This window comes from Papio anubis, chromosome 6 (assembly GCF_008728515.1).
Source record: "Papio anubis isolate 15944 chromosome 6, Panubis1.0, whole genome shotgun sequence".
Lineage (NCBI taxonomy): Eukaryota > Metazoa > Chordata > Mammalia > Primates > Cercopithecidae > Papio > Papio anubis.
The window spans coordinates 3,784,276-3,801,294 of NC_044981.1; the positions used below are offsets into that span (position 1 = coordinate 3,784,276).

General features: G+C 43.0%; 1 protein-coding gene across 1 annotated transcript; it reads right to left on the bottom strand.

Annotated features, from left to right (window-relative positions):
• Positions 1-15,714: 15,714 nt before the first annotated feature.
• LOC116275234 (SERTA domain-containing protein 3) lies at positions 15,715-16,630 on the bottom strand. Its single transcript, XM_031666874.1, has one exon. The coding sequence runs from the start codon at positions 16,530-16,532 to the stop codon at positions 15,942-15,944; it is 591 nt and encodes a 196-aa protein (XP_031522734.1). The 5' UTR covers positions 16,533-16,630; the 3' UTR covers positions 15,715-15,941.
• Between the last annotated feature and the right edge of the window lie 389 nt (positions 16,631-17,019).

Consider the following 17,019-nt stretch of genomic DNA (forward strand, 5'->3'; position numbering starts at 1 on the left):
AAGAACCATTTTTAACATTGAAAACCATTTTTGATAAATGGTGAAATTTCTCAAAATCTCCCACCATGAGGTACATAGGAAGTTCAAGGAACCAGATGTTTCCCAGAGCTTGCTGACAAACTCCTTCGTGCAGCAGGGAAGGCATGTCTCTCAACATGACGCTCGCAGGAGGCAGGGGTGAGGCAGAGGAGGGATGGGAGCTGTTCCTGGTGGAGAGCCGTATGACTCTCTCCCCCTGCACACGGTGACACTGGTGCACTTCTTCCTAGAAGGGGACTGAGACTCGGGGGCTGCCAGCCGAGCCCGGAAAGGCTCGAGTCCATTGTTCATTTCATCAAGTTGTGGTAGTAAACAGCTGGGTTTCCTCAAACACTGTCCACAGTTTATTGTATACCTATGTTGGAGGTCCCTGAATGCGTACTCTTCACATGTTGGTAAATGGAATTTTATTTCACCAAAATTGCTCAACGCTTCCATCGCCCACATGTTAAGAAAACTTGCAGAAGCAGAACAAAAACTGAGAAAGGGAAAGGAGGATGGTTGAGAGGTGGGAGGATACACATTTTCCCAGAATAGTAGGATGGAATTGAATTGTAACAAACACTTTGGTAGAAAATCATAGTGTCTTCCCCACCACAATCCCTAAAAAGAGCAGCAACTGCCAGGAAAGGGAGGAGAAAGATGGAATAGGCTATAAATTAATCAGCAAAGAGAATAAAGCAAATTACCAACCAGTTTCAAGCAGGTGAAATGTATATGCAATACCCTTGTTCTTCTGAGTAACTGTACAATCTGTGTACTAGAATCTCTCACTGCAGAACCAGGAGCGGCTGTGAAAAGTCCTTGGTGAAGCCAGTTTCCTTCCAGCCTATCCCTCAGGCCCAGCAGGGATGAATTTTCCCACCAGGTCAGTCCACTCTGTCCTCTCAGGTGGTGGCAGGAACCCTGGTAAGATTCTGGGTGGAAGCTGCTTTCCATCCTGGATATTTATATTTTAACAGAAACTCATGATGAAAAGTCTTCAAGACTTAAAAGCATAAGTCACTAATTGTGTAATTTGGGGTATAAGGAAAGTAGTAGGAGTTTTTTTCATCATCTCTTGATTGCAAAAATAGCCCCCATCTTTATAGGGCCAACCCTCAGTATCTCTATTTTGCAAAGGAGGGTAAGTCCAAGACATCATAAAAGACAAGTGTATGTGCCATCATGCTTGGTCCAACTGGTCTGTCTCACTTTAAATGACCCAGTAGGTCTTCAAAATAAAAATTTAGAGAACATAGAGAAACTATATTGAAAGAAAAAATTTCACAGATTAGAGAAAAAAAACCTTCTAGAATTTTGACATTGTATAACAAATTATATGCCTTATTCTACCTTCATGGGTATACCATAGGTACTTTTGATTTTCAGCTCAAAAACACCTAGCTACTTTAAAGAAAAAAACAGAAACAGAATTTTTTAAAAGCTGATAAACATAATACACCAGTGGCTCCCAAGGAAAAAGCTTTCAAACAAAATAGTCCCTTTTGGTGGGAACTGTAGAAGAGGGGAGCTGTCGCTATGAAATGATGGAACTAATCCAGAACAATGTACATTTTTATACTGACATACGAGTTTAATCAGATGCTCAGAAACACTCACTCGAAAATCAAACTCTCATCATCATCCCTGGAAGCATTTCTTAGAACTTTCTCCTTGCACACAAGTTTTTGCTTTCAGAAACAGCAGACAAAACCCAAAACGAGACAAATAGCAGACAGAGGAGATGAACGCTACAGGTGCTGAAAGGGAATGAGAGCCCAGAGGTCACATCTCTCAAAACCCCGCTCTGCCAGGGCCTCTTCCCTGGCACATAACCCACGCAACAAGTGCCGGGTGACCTTCACCTTACTCCTGCGCCACCAAAACCAAAAGAAACAACTCAAAGAGAGAGAAGGGACACATGCTAAAGCTTTAATTCTCGTTTAAAGCAAGCAAAGCATCTAAGTGTAAATTTAAACAATGGAAAAACAAATCCATTTACCTCCTGCCAAAACATTCATCATGAATGAGAAGATGCTCTATGCTTCCTAATCCATCACCAGGGAAACCCACTGTTCACTGTGGTCTGTAACCAACCTTCCTGTCATAGACAAACACTCATTTGTTTTTATAAAATAGGGATTTCTTTTGTATTTTTATATCTCACTTTTTTTTTTTCTTTTGAGACGGAGTCTAACTCTGTCACCCAGGCTGGAAGGCAATGATGTGGTCTCAGCTCACTGCAACCTCCGCCTCCTGGGTTCAAGCGATTCTCCCACCTCAGCCTCCCGAGTAGCTGGGACTATAGGCGCATGCCACCACACCCAGCTAATTTTTGTATTTTAGTAGAGACGGGGTTTCACTATGTTAGACAGGCTGGTCTCTAACTCCTGACCTAGTGATCTGCCTGCCTCAGCCTCCCGAAGTGCTGGGATTACAGGCATGAGCCACCATGCCCGGCCTATATCCCACTTTTTAAACACCCAGTGTTATTGTACTCATCTTATGAATCTTTGAAACAATTTTGTTTTTTCCTTTTTCTTTTCTTTTTTTTTTTTGAGACAGGGTCTCACTCCTCACTCTGTCACCCAGGCAGGACTGCAGTGGCATTATCATGGCTCACTGCAGCCTCCATCTCCCAGGCCCAAGTGATCCTCCTGCCCCAGCCTTGAGTAGCTGAGACTACCGGCAGGTGCCACCACACCTGGCTAATTTTTGTATTATTTGTAGAGACATGATTATGTTGCCCAGGCTGGTCTCAAATTCCTGGGCTCAAGTAATCCTCCCACCTTAGCCTCCCAAAGTGCTGTTATTACAAGCATGAGCTACTGTGCCCAGCCCTGAAACAATTTCAGTGTTGCATAATATTAAAGAAAAGAACCTATCACCATTTATTTTACCATTTTCCTATGGGACATTTAGGTTGCTTCTCGTGTAAATTTATATTTATTTATGTAATTAATTGATGAACATTCATCTGCTTCACAAGATTGTAAAGCCTTGTGTTTGTTTGCAGTCACCAATATTTCTCTTTCCATAGCAAAACTAAAAACATACCAGTTGATGATAGTGTCTGGTGAATGAGGTGTTGAACCTACACTTTAATTTTTGCCTGTCATCAGCCTCATCCACAAAACAGTTCTGATTCTCACCTCAGCCATACAAAGTTGTCTCTCTCTCCTAAAATTCCCCTGTAGTTCTTTTCTGTGTGTGTGCCTCCCTCATAGAGGAAAGATACTGAGCACGATTATGTGCCAGGCCCTGTGCCAGTCATATTCAAGGAGAAAGTGCCTGAAGGGTGGTATCAGCCTGAAGGACAGGCAAAAAAAAAAACCTGCCACAACATGTTCAATCAAGGACCCTTCCAGAATGCTCCAGTGTCCCCACCAAGCAGTCTGGCTCTGGAAAAAGCTCCAGAGTCCCACCCGAAATGAGATCTCCGTCCCCTCTGTCTGGGGATTGTCTGAGAGGACAGAAGCCTGGAGTGCACTGCAGCTCAGGGCGTCTGTCACAGCGGCTGAGCCCTGGGCAGGGAGACGCGAGGCAGCTGCTGAGGGTGGGGGCGCTGGAGTGAGTTCCACACAGCTCTGACTTTCACGGAGGGTGTCAGCAGAACTGTGTGATGTATCTACAAGGAGAAGAAAAGGAGAGTGAGAAGCCATTAGCCCGTTCTGGAGAAAGAGAGGAGAAAGTAGTACTGCGTTGTTAACAGACTGTACTTATTCTCAGATGTAACTAACTGTCCAAAATAAAGACATCATTACACATAAAAATTGCAAGGCAGAAATAGATGTGTGAATGTTCACTCACTCAAGTGCACAGAAGTCTCTATTTTCCTCCCTCTTAAATGACACTTTTAAAACTCATGGATTTCTCTGATTTATTTGTTTTTATTTTTATTTTTTTGAGATGGAAGTCTCGCTCTATTGTCCAGGCTGGAGTGCAGCCTCCACCTCCTAGGTTCAAGCAGTTCTCCTGCCTCAGCCTCCCTAGCAGCTGAGATTACAGGCGTACGCTACCACGCTCGGTTAATTTTTGTATTTTTAGTAGCGATGGGGTTTTGCCATGATGGCCAGGCTGGTTTCAAACTCCTGACCTCAAGTGATCCACCCACCTTGGCCTCCCAAAGTGCTGGGATTACAGTCGTGAGCCACTGTGCCCGGCTGTTTCTCTGATTTTTAAACCTCACATATGGGAGGTACTGAAATCCACAAGGTTTGAACACCAAGAGTTCATTGAAAATAATATTTGTTTTCCTCCACACCACAAATTGTGATTATCCTCCAGTTTGTGTGTGTGTGTGTCTTAACACATGGTGAGAAAGTAACGAGCAGGCATCAAGTTAATTTTGACTAAGGATTCCAGGAACAGCTACTTCACTTCCTAAGGACAGTCAATGCATGAGGGATGTGGGAGGGAGGGAGTAGGGGATGGTAGCTGGAAGGTCCCACATTTAACCAGATTTGATTTTAGAGACAACAAAGCCTTTCAAAAGTTAAATAACTATGTGATAGATTTTCTATATGGATGCAAAATAATTCTAGGATATGAGCTAAACACAGAAGAAACCTACCAAAAGGAGATGAAGTAGGTTCAACAAAGCTTAGTGCTTTTGTCCTTCCCTCCAGCTGCCTCTAGCTTGTGTTGATCTCTCAGGAGAAGACGGGATCTTCAGGGAGACCCAGACCTGTTAGATGAGCCAGGCAGCATCCGTGCCCCTGGAGCACTGGTAAGGCATTTCCCAAGGTGCATCCAATTTCCCCAGATGCACAGTTGAAAAGCTGCCCAAACCTTCTAGAAACCTGTGGACTTTTCCCCTTTTCAGCTTCACAATGGACATTTGCATCTCTGAACAAAGATTACCCTGGGACCTATTTATCTAGTGGCAAGCACCTTGTGTCCTACAGAACATCTTCTGGAAAGCACCATGTTTGTGCATCTGAAATCTTCTTAATCAGGGTCTGTGTTTCAGGCAACCCAGTAAGGTAAGTGAAGCGTGCTTTCTGCCTCTGTTGGTCCCCAACAGCCTGGAACTTATTTCCTCTGCCCTACCTTTCCAGGTAAATAAGTACTGTTTTTTCATCCCAGCACTTTAGGAGGCCGAGGCAGCTGGATCACCTGAGGTCAGGAGTTTGAGACCAGCCTGACCAACATGGTAAAACTCCATCTCCACTAAAAATACAAAAAAAAAAAAAAAAATTTGCTAGGTACGGTGGTGCATGCCTGTAATCCCAGTTGCTGGGGAGGCTGAGGCAGGAGAATCGCTTGAATTTGGGAGGCAGAGGTTGCAGTGAGCTGAGATTGCACCATTGAACCCAGGAGGCGGAGGTTGCAGTGAGCTGCAATCGCACCATTGCACTGCAGCCTGGACAATAAGAGCGAAAATCTGTCTTCAAAAAAAAAAGAAAGAAAAAAAAGTGCTATTTTTACCACCCGCTCAGCCCTGTGCTCACTGCTGAAATGCACTTTTGCTGTCTTTCTCAGTGCCAGGGCTCTGAAAATCTGCCTATCCTCTTCCTTGGCCCACTAACTTCCACCATCCAGCCATTCAGTTAGCACTCCCTGTAGGAACCTAACTTCCCTCCTCACACTAAATGAAGTGGCCCCTCTGTACTTATCTCCACCATTCAACAAAGAAAACACAGAGCTACTGCTTCATCACTTGCATGGATGCTAGGCACAGAAAGGTGCTGAATAAATACTTGGGACTCAATCTCCGAATACACACGTGTGCTTGCTCCTCCAGGACAAGTATTCCATTTTACTTATCTAGCTCTAGCACCATGCAAGTGTACAGGAGCTGCCCAATAAACACAATTGCTGGACAAATACTTGTTGAACATATTATAGACACATCCAGCTCCTACCATCTCTTCTGGAGTCAAAACATTCATTGCTTCAGTAAGTTAATTTATACATCCATCTTCTCCTGCCCTCAAACATCAATGTGCCTAGTTCTTAGTCCTTCAGACTTCGGAACTTACACCTACTCTGTCCCCCTTGCCCTGAACCCTGGCCAGCTCTCAGGCCTTTGGCCTTGCTCTGGAAGTTACACCATTGGCTCCCTGGTTCTCAGGCCTTTGGATGAGAACTGAATTACAGTGCTGGCTTTCCTGGTTCTCCAGAGTGCACACAGCAGAAAGTGGGACTTCTCGGCCTCTGTAATTGTATGAACCAGTTCCCATAATAAATTTTCTCTGTCTGTCTGTCTGTCTGTCTGTCTGTCTGTCTGTCTATCTATCTATCTATCTATCCATCCATCCATCCATCGCGGTGGTTCTGTTTCTCCAGGGAACCCTGACTAATACAGTACCCATTTCTGTAGCTCCCTGAAGTTCTATCCAGTAAAAGGCAGGGACTCAGTGACCAGAACATAGAGAATGACTCCCAGGCTGCACACGGCCACCAAAGGGCCGTTGTACTTTTGGTCCCCGAAGAGTTGTGAAGCCGTATAAGGGCGCCTGCCACAGAGGGTATCTAGCTTGTCACCAGAGAAGAACTCATCCCTGAAGCCAACGTCAGCAACCTTGACATTCAGGTCAGCACCCAAAAGCAGGTCTCTGGTTTTAGTTCCCTTCTGGTGGCAGTGCTGCACGGCAGATGCTATCTGGTGGAATTTGCCTTGGGTCACTCTCTTTCATCTGGTCGTGGTCCGGTAAGTACAGAAGACCTCTCCTCCACTAGCGTTCGCCACGACCACGTGATGTTTTCTTGGGCACCTCCCATAGTTTCCCTATGTTGGGGTGATTCAAGGCTTTCATACTCTGGACTTTGAGGGGCCATCTCTGGAGGCTGGAGAAGCTCTGCTGACTCGTGTTAGTGACCTTCACAGCCACTCTGGTCCCAGTCAGGATGTGCTGGCCAATGTCACCCTGGCAAAGCTGCCTTGGCCAATGATCTTGAGATGTTGAAATTCTCTAACAATGGCTCCTTCTGAGATCATAGTAAGATATGGGCCAATCATGACTGGGGATAATCCACAGTGATTTTCTCACTTTTTCATCTCAAGAAGGCTTTACTCTCTTAAAAGAAAGGAGGTGGGACCCCAAAGGGCTTATTTTAATGAGTACTATAAAAATCAATATTTACCTTATTAGAAATTTAACCTGAGGGATGCTTCAGTGCCTTTCTATTTCTAGTCTGAAAAACTGTAATATTTGGCTTTTAAACAGCGCATAATGTCTACACTTAAAATAATTTAACTCTTTTTTCTTTAAACTCTGAATGACTGGTCTCAAATGATGCCAGACCTTTCCTGGCATCATGACACTGTAATGAAAATGTTCCCTTTGCATAAGACACAATAAGGTACCTTGTTAACATCTATAGAGCTGAGAAGATAGCTTTTACCATATTTTCGTTTTATTTTTTAGTAGAGCTGGCATCTCACTATGTTCCTAAGCTGGTCTCAAACTCCTGAACTCAAGTGATCCTCCCACCTAGGCCTTCCTAAGTTCTGGGATTACAGGTGTGAGCCACCACGTCTGGCCCCGTTTCTTATTTACAGGCTTGCCAGGTCATTTGCACTACATTCCTCCCTTTCATGAGTGAGAGAACTCACTATGTCCACTGCAGTTCTTTACACACAGAGTTTCCAGCTATGAAAACAAGTTTATTTCCTTTTTAAGCCAAATATTCAGCATTTTTCGTATTCATATTATGCAGCATAGATGGAGATCTGAGTGCTGAACATGGCACCAGGACCTCAGGTGAGGGAATGAGGAAGCCCTTCATTTATTCCTTCTCTAAGTCTCTCTCTCCTTTTTTTTTTTTTTTTTGACAGTCTCACTCTGTCACCCAGGCTGGAGTACAGTGGCGCGATCTCAGCTAACTGCAACCTCCACCTCTTGGGTTCAAGTGATTCTCTTGCCTCATCCTCCTAAGTAGCTGGGATTACAGACATGCATGACCACATCTGGCTAATTTTTATATTTTTAGTAGAGACAGGGTTTCATCATGTTGGCCAGATTGGTCTCGAACTCCTGACCTCAGGTGATCCGCCTGCCTCCGCCTCCCAAAGTGCTGGGATACAGGTATGAGCCACTGTGCCTGGCTTCTAAGTCTCTTTTTTGATGAAGTTTCAATTTTTTGACCTATAGCATCTTCCTTCTCTCTAAATAACTTTTAGTATTTCTTGGCAGGCAGATCTACTGGTGATAAATTTCCTCAATTTTTGTCTGAGAAAGTCTTTATTTCTTCTTTACTTTTAAAAAATTGATGTAAAATAATTGTATAATAATTGTACATATTTATGGGATACACAGTGATGTTTCAATGCATATAATGCGTAATGAGCAAATCAAGATAATTAGCATATTCATCATATCGACCTCCTTCACTTTTAAGGGATAATTTTACTGGATACAGAATTCTAAGTTAGTGAGTTTTTTCTTGCTTGCTTGTATGGTTTTTGAAGAGAAGTCTCATGTAGTTTTTATCCTTGTCCTTTTACAGATAAGGTGTTTTATTTCCTCTGGCTTCTTTCAAGGTTTTCTCTTTGATTTTCCTGTAGTGTGACTATGATATATGTAAGTGCATATAACCTGCTCAGTGTTCTCTGTTTCCTGGATCCTTCATTTGGTGTCTATCATTAATTTTAGAAAATTATAAGCCATTATTACTTCAAATATTTCTTCTGTTCCCTTCTTTCTTCCCCTTTTGGTATTCCTACTATGCATGTCTTTTTAAACTCTCCCACAGTTTTTGCATATTCTGTTCTATGGCTTTCATTCTTTTTTCTCTTTGTTTTCAGTTTGAGAAGTTTCTATTGAGATATCTTCAAGCTTACTGATTTTTTTCCTCAGCCATTTTCAAGCTACTGACGAACCCATCAAAGGCATTTTAAAATTTCTGTTAGAGTGTTTTTGATTTGTAGCATTTCCTTTTGATCTTTTCTTGAGTTTTCGTAACAGCACAATGGGTTCATCTTGCTCACTCCCCAGAAAGCCAAGATCAGTGAGAACAACAGGTATTGCAGAAGTAAGAGTTTAATTATTGCAGAGCCAGCCAGACGAGGACAGGGAGAGGTATCTCAAATCAGTCCCTCCAAGAATTTGGAGATGAGGGTTTTTTTTAATGGTACTTTGCCAGGCAGGGGGCTGGGAAACTGAAACATTGAGGAAATCGCAGAATTGTTTAGAACTGTCTTTATCCAGCAGGGAGGGAGACTCAGGATCAGGTAGGTGGCAGCTCTTGGTCCACCAAAGTGCTAAATCTGAAAAATGTCTCGAAGACCAGTTCCCCTTCAGTTTCACAACAGCTATGTTATCTGTAGGAGTAGTTGGGAAATGTATAAATCTTGCAACCCTGGGTTCCATGACTCTGGGTCAGATGCAACTTATGGAAAAACAAGCTGAATGATGACTGGTCACCGTTTAACTCTGCCTCTTCTTTAGCAAAATTCAACACCCTACAAAGAATGCTAACTTTGTCTTATGAATGTGGCTTCGGCCTCCGAACAAGGAGATGGGTAGTTTTCCTTTCCTCAGAGTTGAGCTATAAACAAAATTCCTCTCATAGTTATCTTGGCCTCTATAATAGATGAAGCAAAAAACCAATTTAGCCCGTGAGGCTAGAAGCAAGATGGAGTTAGTCATGTTACATTTCTCTCCTTATAATTCTGCAAAGGCAGTTTCATTTTCTTCTCTCTGCTTACATTGCCCATCTGTTCTTTCATATGATCCACTTTTTCCACTAGAGCCCTTAGCCTATTATTCACAGTTACTTTAAATTTCTGGTCTGATAATTCTGGTCTGATAATTCCAGAATCTCAGCCATAACTGAGTCTGGCTCTGATGCTTGTTCGTCTCTTCAAGCTGTGTTGTTTCACCTGTTCGTGTGTCATCATTTTTTGTTGAATGATAGATATGACTGGGTAAAAAGAACTGAGGCAAGTATACCTTTATTGTGAAGCTGCTTCTCTGGCTGGGAGTTAAGCTGTCTACAGTTTGCTCTCGCTCTAGGTGTTAGAGGCTAAAATTTCCTCTGATCCTCTTCTGTTGTCTTTGGGTTTTCCCGGAGACTTCTAAGGTCTAAAATTTGCATTTCTGTCTGCTGTACTCTCGTGTTGCAAGAGCCCTATTCATGTGGTGCTGAGGTGTGGAGGGCAGGGAAGTGTTCTGTAGACCTATGATTAGGTCTCAATGTTGCAGAGCCTGTGCCTTGGGCTGCTTCTCAGCCAACCAGTACCCTTCTCTATCCCTGCTTAGGTGAGACAGGACGGCTAGAAGGGGCTGGAGTTGGCTGTTTCCCATCCCCTGGGTCTGCCAGGCTGTGGAAAACCATAAGGCAGTTAGCCTCCACGATACAGCTTCCCTTGAGGGAGGCATTTTGCTAAGACACAATCTCCTGGATGTATTGTACAATGGTTACTTTTTCCCTTCCCTGTGGACATCAGGAGAGAGCCTTTCTCTGGTGTTCTCTCTGAGCACCTGATGGGGGCTCCCCTGGAGTTAGGCTTATGAAAGTGTGGGCCCCCTATAATGGGACCTTCTTAATGTCGACATTTCAAGCTTGTGTACACTGAGCTTCCAGCAATTTGGCAATTGTCGTTTAGTTTTTCTTTCCCTGGTCCTGGCTCCAGTGGCCTCTGCTCCTGGTAAGCTATGATTAGCCGTATTCACCTGCTTCTCCAAAAAGGTAGTGGTTTGCCCTGTGACCTCAATTATCTGATAAACCTAAAAAAAAGTTGATTTTTAGTTTGTTCAGCTTTTTTCTTGTGAGGACAGGAGTGACAAGTTCCAAGCTGGAAACCAGAAGTCTCATCTGGATTTTTTTCAAGATTTTTTTTCCTATTACAGATGATGATGGCATGCACATCTGAAACCAGCCCCATTGGTCCATAGAACTAATACGTATGGATTTTTGAATAAACATAGAAATTCATCCTCCCTGATCTTAAAATTTCAAACTTATATTTGTCCCATCTGAGTTCCTTCCTCAGGAAACTGACCCTCAGACAAGGAACTGAAACTCCTCAGATGACCGCATCCAGACAATGAGATGCCAGACTCCTCGTCCATCATGATTGCTTCCTTACCCTTTCCTAATGCCTCTTTTCCTGCCTTCCTCACTATATAAAACCCCCAATTTTAGTTGGTCAAGGAGACAGATTTGAGACTAACTTATTGTTCTTCTTGCTGCAGCACTCAGTTGACACCTCCTTCCCTGGCAATACTCTTCTCAGTGATTGACTTTCTGTGCTGTCAGAAGCAGGCCCTAGACCAAACCCCAGATGCTCCATAACAATTATTGTACATGTCTTTTCTGATGCATACATTTCTGTTACCCCAGGAGTAAAATACATAGGTCCTGAATATGCTAATTTTAAAATCTAATAGCTGACACCGCACACAATATACTACCTTCAGCACTAAATAAGAGTTACTGCTCCATATCCTCACCAACACTTAAAATTCTCAGTCTTTTTTATTTAGTTATCCTGGAGGATGTGTGGTGGTATTCCATTTGTTTTTTTGTTTTTATGTTTTTTTGTTTTTCTGAGACAAGAGTTTTGCTCTGTCACCTAGGCTGGAGTGCAGTGGTGTGACCTTGGCTCACTGCAACCTCTACCTTCCAGGTTCGAGTGATTCTCATGCCTCAGCCTCCCCATGTAGCTGGGATTACAGGTGCCTGCCACCACACCCAGCTAGTTTTTGTATTTTCAGTAGAGACAGGGTTTTGCCATGTTGGCCAGGCTGGTCTTGAACTGCTGACCTCAAGTGATCTTCCCGCCTCGGCCTCCTGAAATGTTGGGATTACAGGCAGGAGCCACTGCACCTGGCCTCGTTGATTTTAATTTGGTATCTTTTCACTTTTTCATCAGATATTTTTTTCTTACTGATTCATAGCGTTCTTTGCATATTCTGGATATGAGCCCTTTGTCAGTTACATGTGTTGTATCTACTCCCACTCTGTTACTTACCTCTTCACTTTCTTAGTGGTGTCTTCTGATAAAAAGGAATTCTGTTTTCTTCTAACTTTTATTTTAGGTTCAGGGGTACATGTGCAGGTTTGTTACATTAGGTAAATTCATGTCATGGGGGGTTGTTGTGCAGATTATTTTGCCACCCAGGTATTAAGCTTAGTACCCATTAATTATTTTTCCTGGTCTTCTCCCTTCTCCCACCCTCCACCCTCTGAGGTCCCAGTGTCTTTTGCTCCCCTCTTTGTGTGCATATGCTCTCATCGTTTAGCTCCCACTTATAAGTGAGAACATGAAGTATTTGATTTTCTGTCCTGCATTAGTTTGCTAAGGATAATGATCTCCAGCTGCATTCATGTTCCTGCAAAAGACATGATCTAGTTCTATTTTTATGGCTACATAGTATTCCATGGTGGATATGTACCACATTTTCTTTATCCAGTCTACCATTGATGGGCATTTAGGTTGATTCCATGTCTTTGCTATTGTGAATAGTGCTGCAATGAACATACGTGTGCATGTGTCTTTACGATAGAAAGACTTCTATTCCTTTGGGTATATACCCAGTAATGGGATTGCTGGGTTGGATGGTATTTCTGTTTTTAAGTCTTTGAAGAATTGCTACACTGTTTTCCACAATGGTTGGTCTAATTTACATAGCTACCAATGGCATGTAATTGTTCCTTTTTCTCCTCAACCCTGCCAGCATTTGTTATTTTTTGACTTTTTAATAATAGTAATTTTGACTGATGTGAGATGGTATCTCATTGTGGTTTTGATTTGCATTTCTCTAATGATCAGTGATGTTAAGCTTTCTTTCATATGCCAACATATGAAACAGATACTTTTGAAAAGTATCTATTCATGTATTTTGTCCACTTTTTAATGGGTTTGTTTGATTTTTATTTGTTAATTTATTTAAGTTGCTTATAGATATTGGTTATTAAATCTTTGTCAGATGCATAGTTTGCAAAAATTTTCTCCCATTCTGTAGGTTGCCTGTTTACTCTGTTGATGTTTTCCTTTGCTGTGCAGAAGCTTTTTTGTTTAATTAGATCCCATTTGTCAATTTTTGCTGTTGTTGCAATTGCTTTTGGTGTCTTCATCGTGAAATATTTGCCCATTGCTATGTACAGAATGGTATTACCTAGGTTGTCTTCCAGGGCTTTTATAGTTTGGGGTTGTTATATTTAAGTCTTTAATCCATCTTGAGTTGATTTTTGCATGTGGTGTAAGGAAGGGGTCCTGTTTCAATCTTTTGCATATGGTTAGCAAATTATCCCAGCACAATTTATGGAATAGAGAATCCTTTCCTCACTGCTTGTTTTTGTCTGCTTTGTCAAAGATCAGATGGTTGTAGGTGTGCAGCCTGCAGCCTTATTTCTGGGCTTTCTATTCTGCTCCATTGGTCTGTGTATCTGTGTTTGTACCAATATACCATGCTATTTTGGTTGTTGTGGCCCTGGAGTATAGTTGAAATCACGTAGCATGATATGTCCAGCTTTGTTTTTTGGGCTCTTTTTTAGTTCCATGTGAATTTTAAAAGTTTTTTTCTAGTTCTGTGAAGAATGTCATCGGTAGTTTGATAGGAATAGCAATGAATCTATAAATTGCTTTGGGCAGTATGGTCTTTTTAATGATATTGATTCTTCCTATCCTTGAGCACAGAATGTTTTTCCATTTGTTTGTGTCATCTCTGACTTCTTTGAGCAGCATTTTGTAGTTCTCCTTGTAGAGCTCTTTCACCTCCCTGGTTACCTGTCTTCCCAGGTATTTTGTGTGTGTATGCCAATTGCGAATGGGATTGCATTCCTGATTTGGCTCTTGGCTTGACTGTTGTTAGTGTATAGGAATGCTAGTGATTTTGGTACATTGATTTTGTATTCTGAGACTTTGTTGAAGTTGTTTATCAGCTTAAGGAGCTTTTGGGCTGAGACTATAGGGTTTTCTAGATATAGAATCATGTCATCTGCAAACAGGGACAGTTTGACTTCTCTTCCTATTTGGATGCCCTTTATTTCTTTCTCTTGCCTGGTTGCTCTGGCTAGTTCTTCCAATACAATGTTGAATAGGAATGGTGAGAGTGGGCATCCTTCTCTTATGCCAGTTGTCAAGGGGAATGATTCCAGCTTTCCCCCATTCAGTATGATGTTGGCTGTAGGTTTATCATAGATGACTCTTATTATTTTGAGATACATTCCTTCAATACCTCGTTCATTGAGTTTTTAACATGAAAGGGTATTGAATTTTATCAACAGCCTATTCTGCATATATTGAGATAATCATGTGGTTTTCGTCTTTAGTTCTGTTTATGTGATAAGTCACATTTATTGATTTGAGTATGTTAAACCAACCTTTTACCCCAGGGATAAACTCTACTTGATCGTGATGAATAAGCTTCTTGATGTCCTGTTGGATTTGGTTTGCCTGTGTTTTGTTGAGGATTTTTGCATGGATGTTCATCAAGAATACTGGCCTTAAGCTTTATTTTTTTGTGGTGTCTTTGCCAGGTTTTGGTGTCTGAATAATGTTAGCCTCATAGAAAAAGTTAGTGAGGAGTCCCTCCTCCTCAATTTTTTGGAATAGTTTCAGTATGAATGATATCGCCTCTTCTTATACATCTGGTAGAATTTGGCTGTGACTCTATCTTGGACTGGTCTTTTTGTAGACAGTAGGCTATTTATTACTGATTTAATTTCAGAGCTCATTATTGGTCTGTTCAGGGATTCAATTTCTTCCTGGTTTCGTCTTGGGAGGGTGTATGTGTCCAGGAATTTATCCACTTATTCTAGATTTTCTAGTTTGTATGCATAGAAGTGATAAACAGGAATTCTTAATTTGAATGTGGTCCAATTCGCCAATCCCTTTCTTTATAAGTGCTGTTTTTTTGTGATCTGTTTAAGAAATATTTCTCTAACTCGATATTATAAAAATAATGTACCTTCTCTTATGAAAGTGCTATTTGTTAAACATTCTTTTTTTTTTTTTTTTTTGAGATGGAGTCTCTGTCTTCCAGGCTGGAGTGCAGTGGTGCAATCTTGGCTGACTGCAACCTCCACTTCCTTGGTTCAAGCAATTCTTGTACCTCAGCCTTCTGAGTAGCTGGCACCACAGATGCACCACCACACCGCTAATTTTTGTATTTTTAGTAGAGACAGAGTTTTGCCATGTTGGCCAGGCTGGTCTCAAACTATTGGACTCAAGCAATCTGCCTGCTGCTACCTCCCAAGGTTTTGGAATTACAGGCATGAGCCCCTGTGGCCCACCTAAACATTTATTTTTAAAGTTACTTTCTGAAATTGATTGTTGTAGATGGTATATGTTCCAAGGTTTTCTTTTTTTAATGTAGTTGTTCAAATGACTTTGCACCATACTTTTTTTTAAAAAAATTACAAACAATCAAAAAAAAAAAAGTCACCACAAACTCTGCCTTTCTTTTAAATAATGTGGCATGGAGCAGTTTGGTTTCCACCCTATTGCACGTGGTCCGGCCTGGTTATGAAATCAGGAGGCTGCTGAGACTGGGGTCCTGCCAAGGAAGTGGGGTTCAGCCTGGAGGGAGGAGACCAGCCCCTCCCACCCCCTCAAGGTGCAAGAGGCAGAGCCTGGGTTTCTATAGCAACCTGGCAGCACATCCCTGTCATCCTTCCACAGGCCCAGTTTTCTTTTATCTTCCCTGAGGCCCCAGTGGTCACAGGGGAGTGGGAACTAGCGGGAAAGGTGGAAGAAATGTTTAAGTGGAAAATCAGACTCCCAGAAACAGAGTCTCGTTAAGGCATTTGGAATAGATAAATTAATTCAGGAAGACCCACCTTCACAGAAGGTTGGGGTAACCAGACACACACACACATGCAAGACGGTTTGTGGAACCCTGAAATGGGAACAAAGGAGGCCATAGTCGCTGCTTAGAGGCCCCACAAAAACACACACCCAGAGTTGCATTCAGGGATCCAGGCCACAGAAGATGACACAAGAGAGGATCCCCTCCATCACAGTTTTAGGACCCCAGAATTATTTCCATGATGTGATCCAGTTCATTCCACTCCCAGGAACCTGGGGCACAGAAGAGGTTGTGAGGAGGCTCTGGTGGGGCCCGCGCAGGCTCCTTTTCTACCGCAGATGTGTCAATGTCCAGAAAGAAGTCATCCAGGCCAGAGTCCCCCAAGTACCGGGAGCTCAGCGCCTCTAAGAAGACTGGATCAGGCTGGGGTGGCACTTCATTCTGGAGGCCGAGGGGAGCCACTGGATTCTGAGGGGGCTCAGTCTCATCCATGGAGGTGTCCAGCTCCCTGAGGATAGAGCCAATGGTGGCTGACAAGGAGAAATCCTCCTCGCCCAGGAAGAGTGGCTCGGGGGGCAGGGCAGGGGCTGGAGCCAGGCGAAGTGCAGCCTGCAGCTGCTGGAGGGTGTTATGGATGAGGACATGCCTGCGGAGGCTGGGTGCTCGGGGGCCCAGGCTGCGCTGGACTTTGTCTAGGGAGATGCGGAGCAGGGCTTGCTGGTAGCTCTGAAGGCCTGCTGGACTCCACTCCCACCTCTCCTCCTCCTCTTCCAAATCAGAGTGTTTCCTCTTCAAGCCTCCCACCATGATGCCCCCAGCTGCCAGGTTCGCCACGACCACCTCCTGGAACGCCCACAGCGTCGCGACCCGCCAGTGCCGGGACCCACCAGTGACCGGCCGGGGCGGTTTTCTTTTTTTAATGTAGTTGTTCAAATGACTTTGCACCATTAATTTTTTTAATGTATTTTTTTTCACTAGTCTACCATACTTTCTTTTTTTTTTTTTCTTTACTTACTTTTTGTTTTTGCTAGCTGGAGTGTTGCTCTTATCGCCCAGGCTGGAGTACAATGGCACAATCTCGGCTAACTGCAACCTCCACCTCCTGGATTCAAGTGATTCTCCTACCTCAGCCTCCCGAGTAGCTGAGATTACAGGTGCTTGCCACCATGCCCGGCTAATTTTTTGTATTTTTAGTAGAGACGGGGTTTCACCATGTTGGCCATGCTGGTCTTGAACTCCTGACCTCCGGTGATCCACCCGCTTTGGCCTCCCAAAGTGCTGGGATTACAAGCAT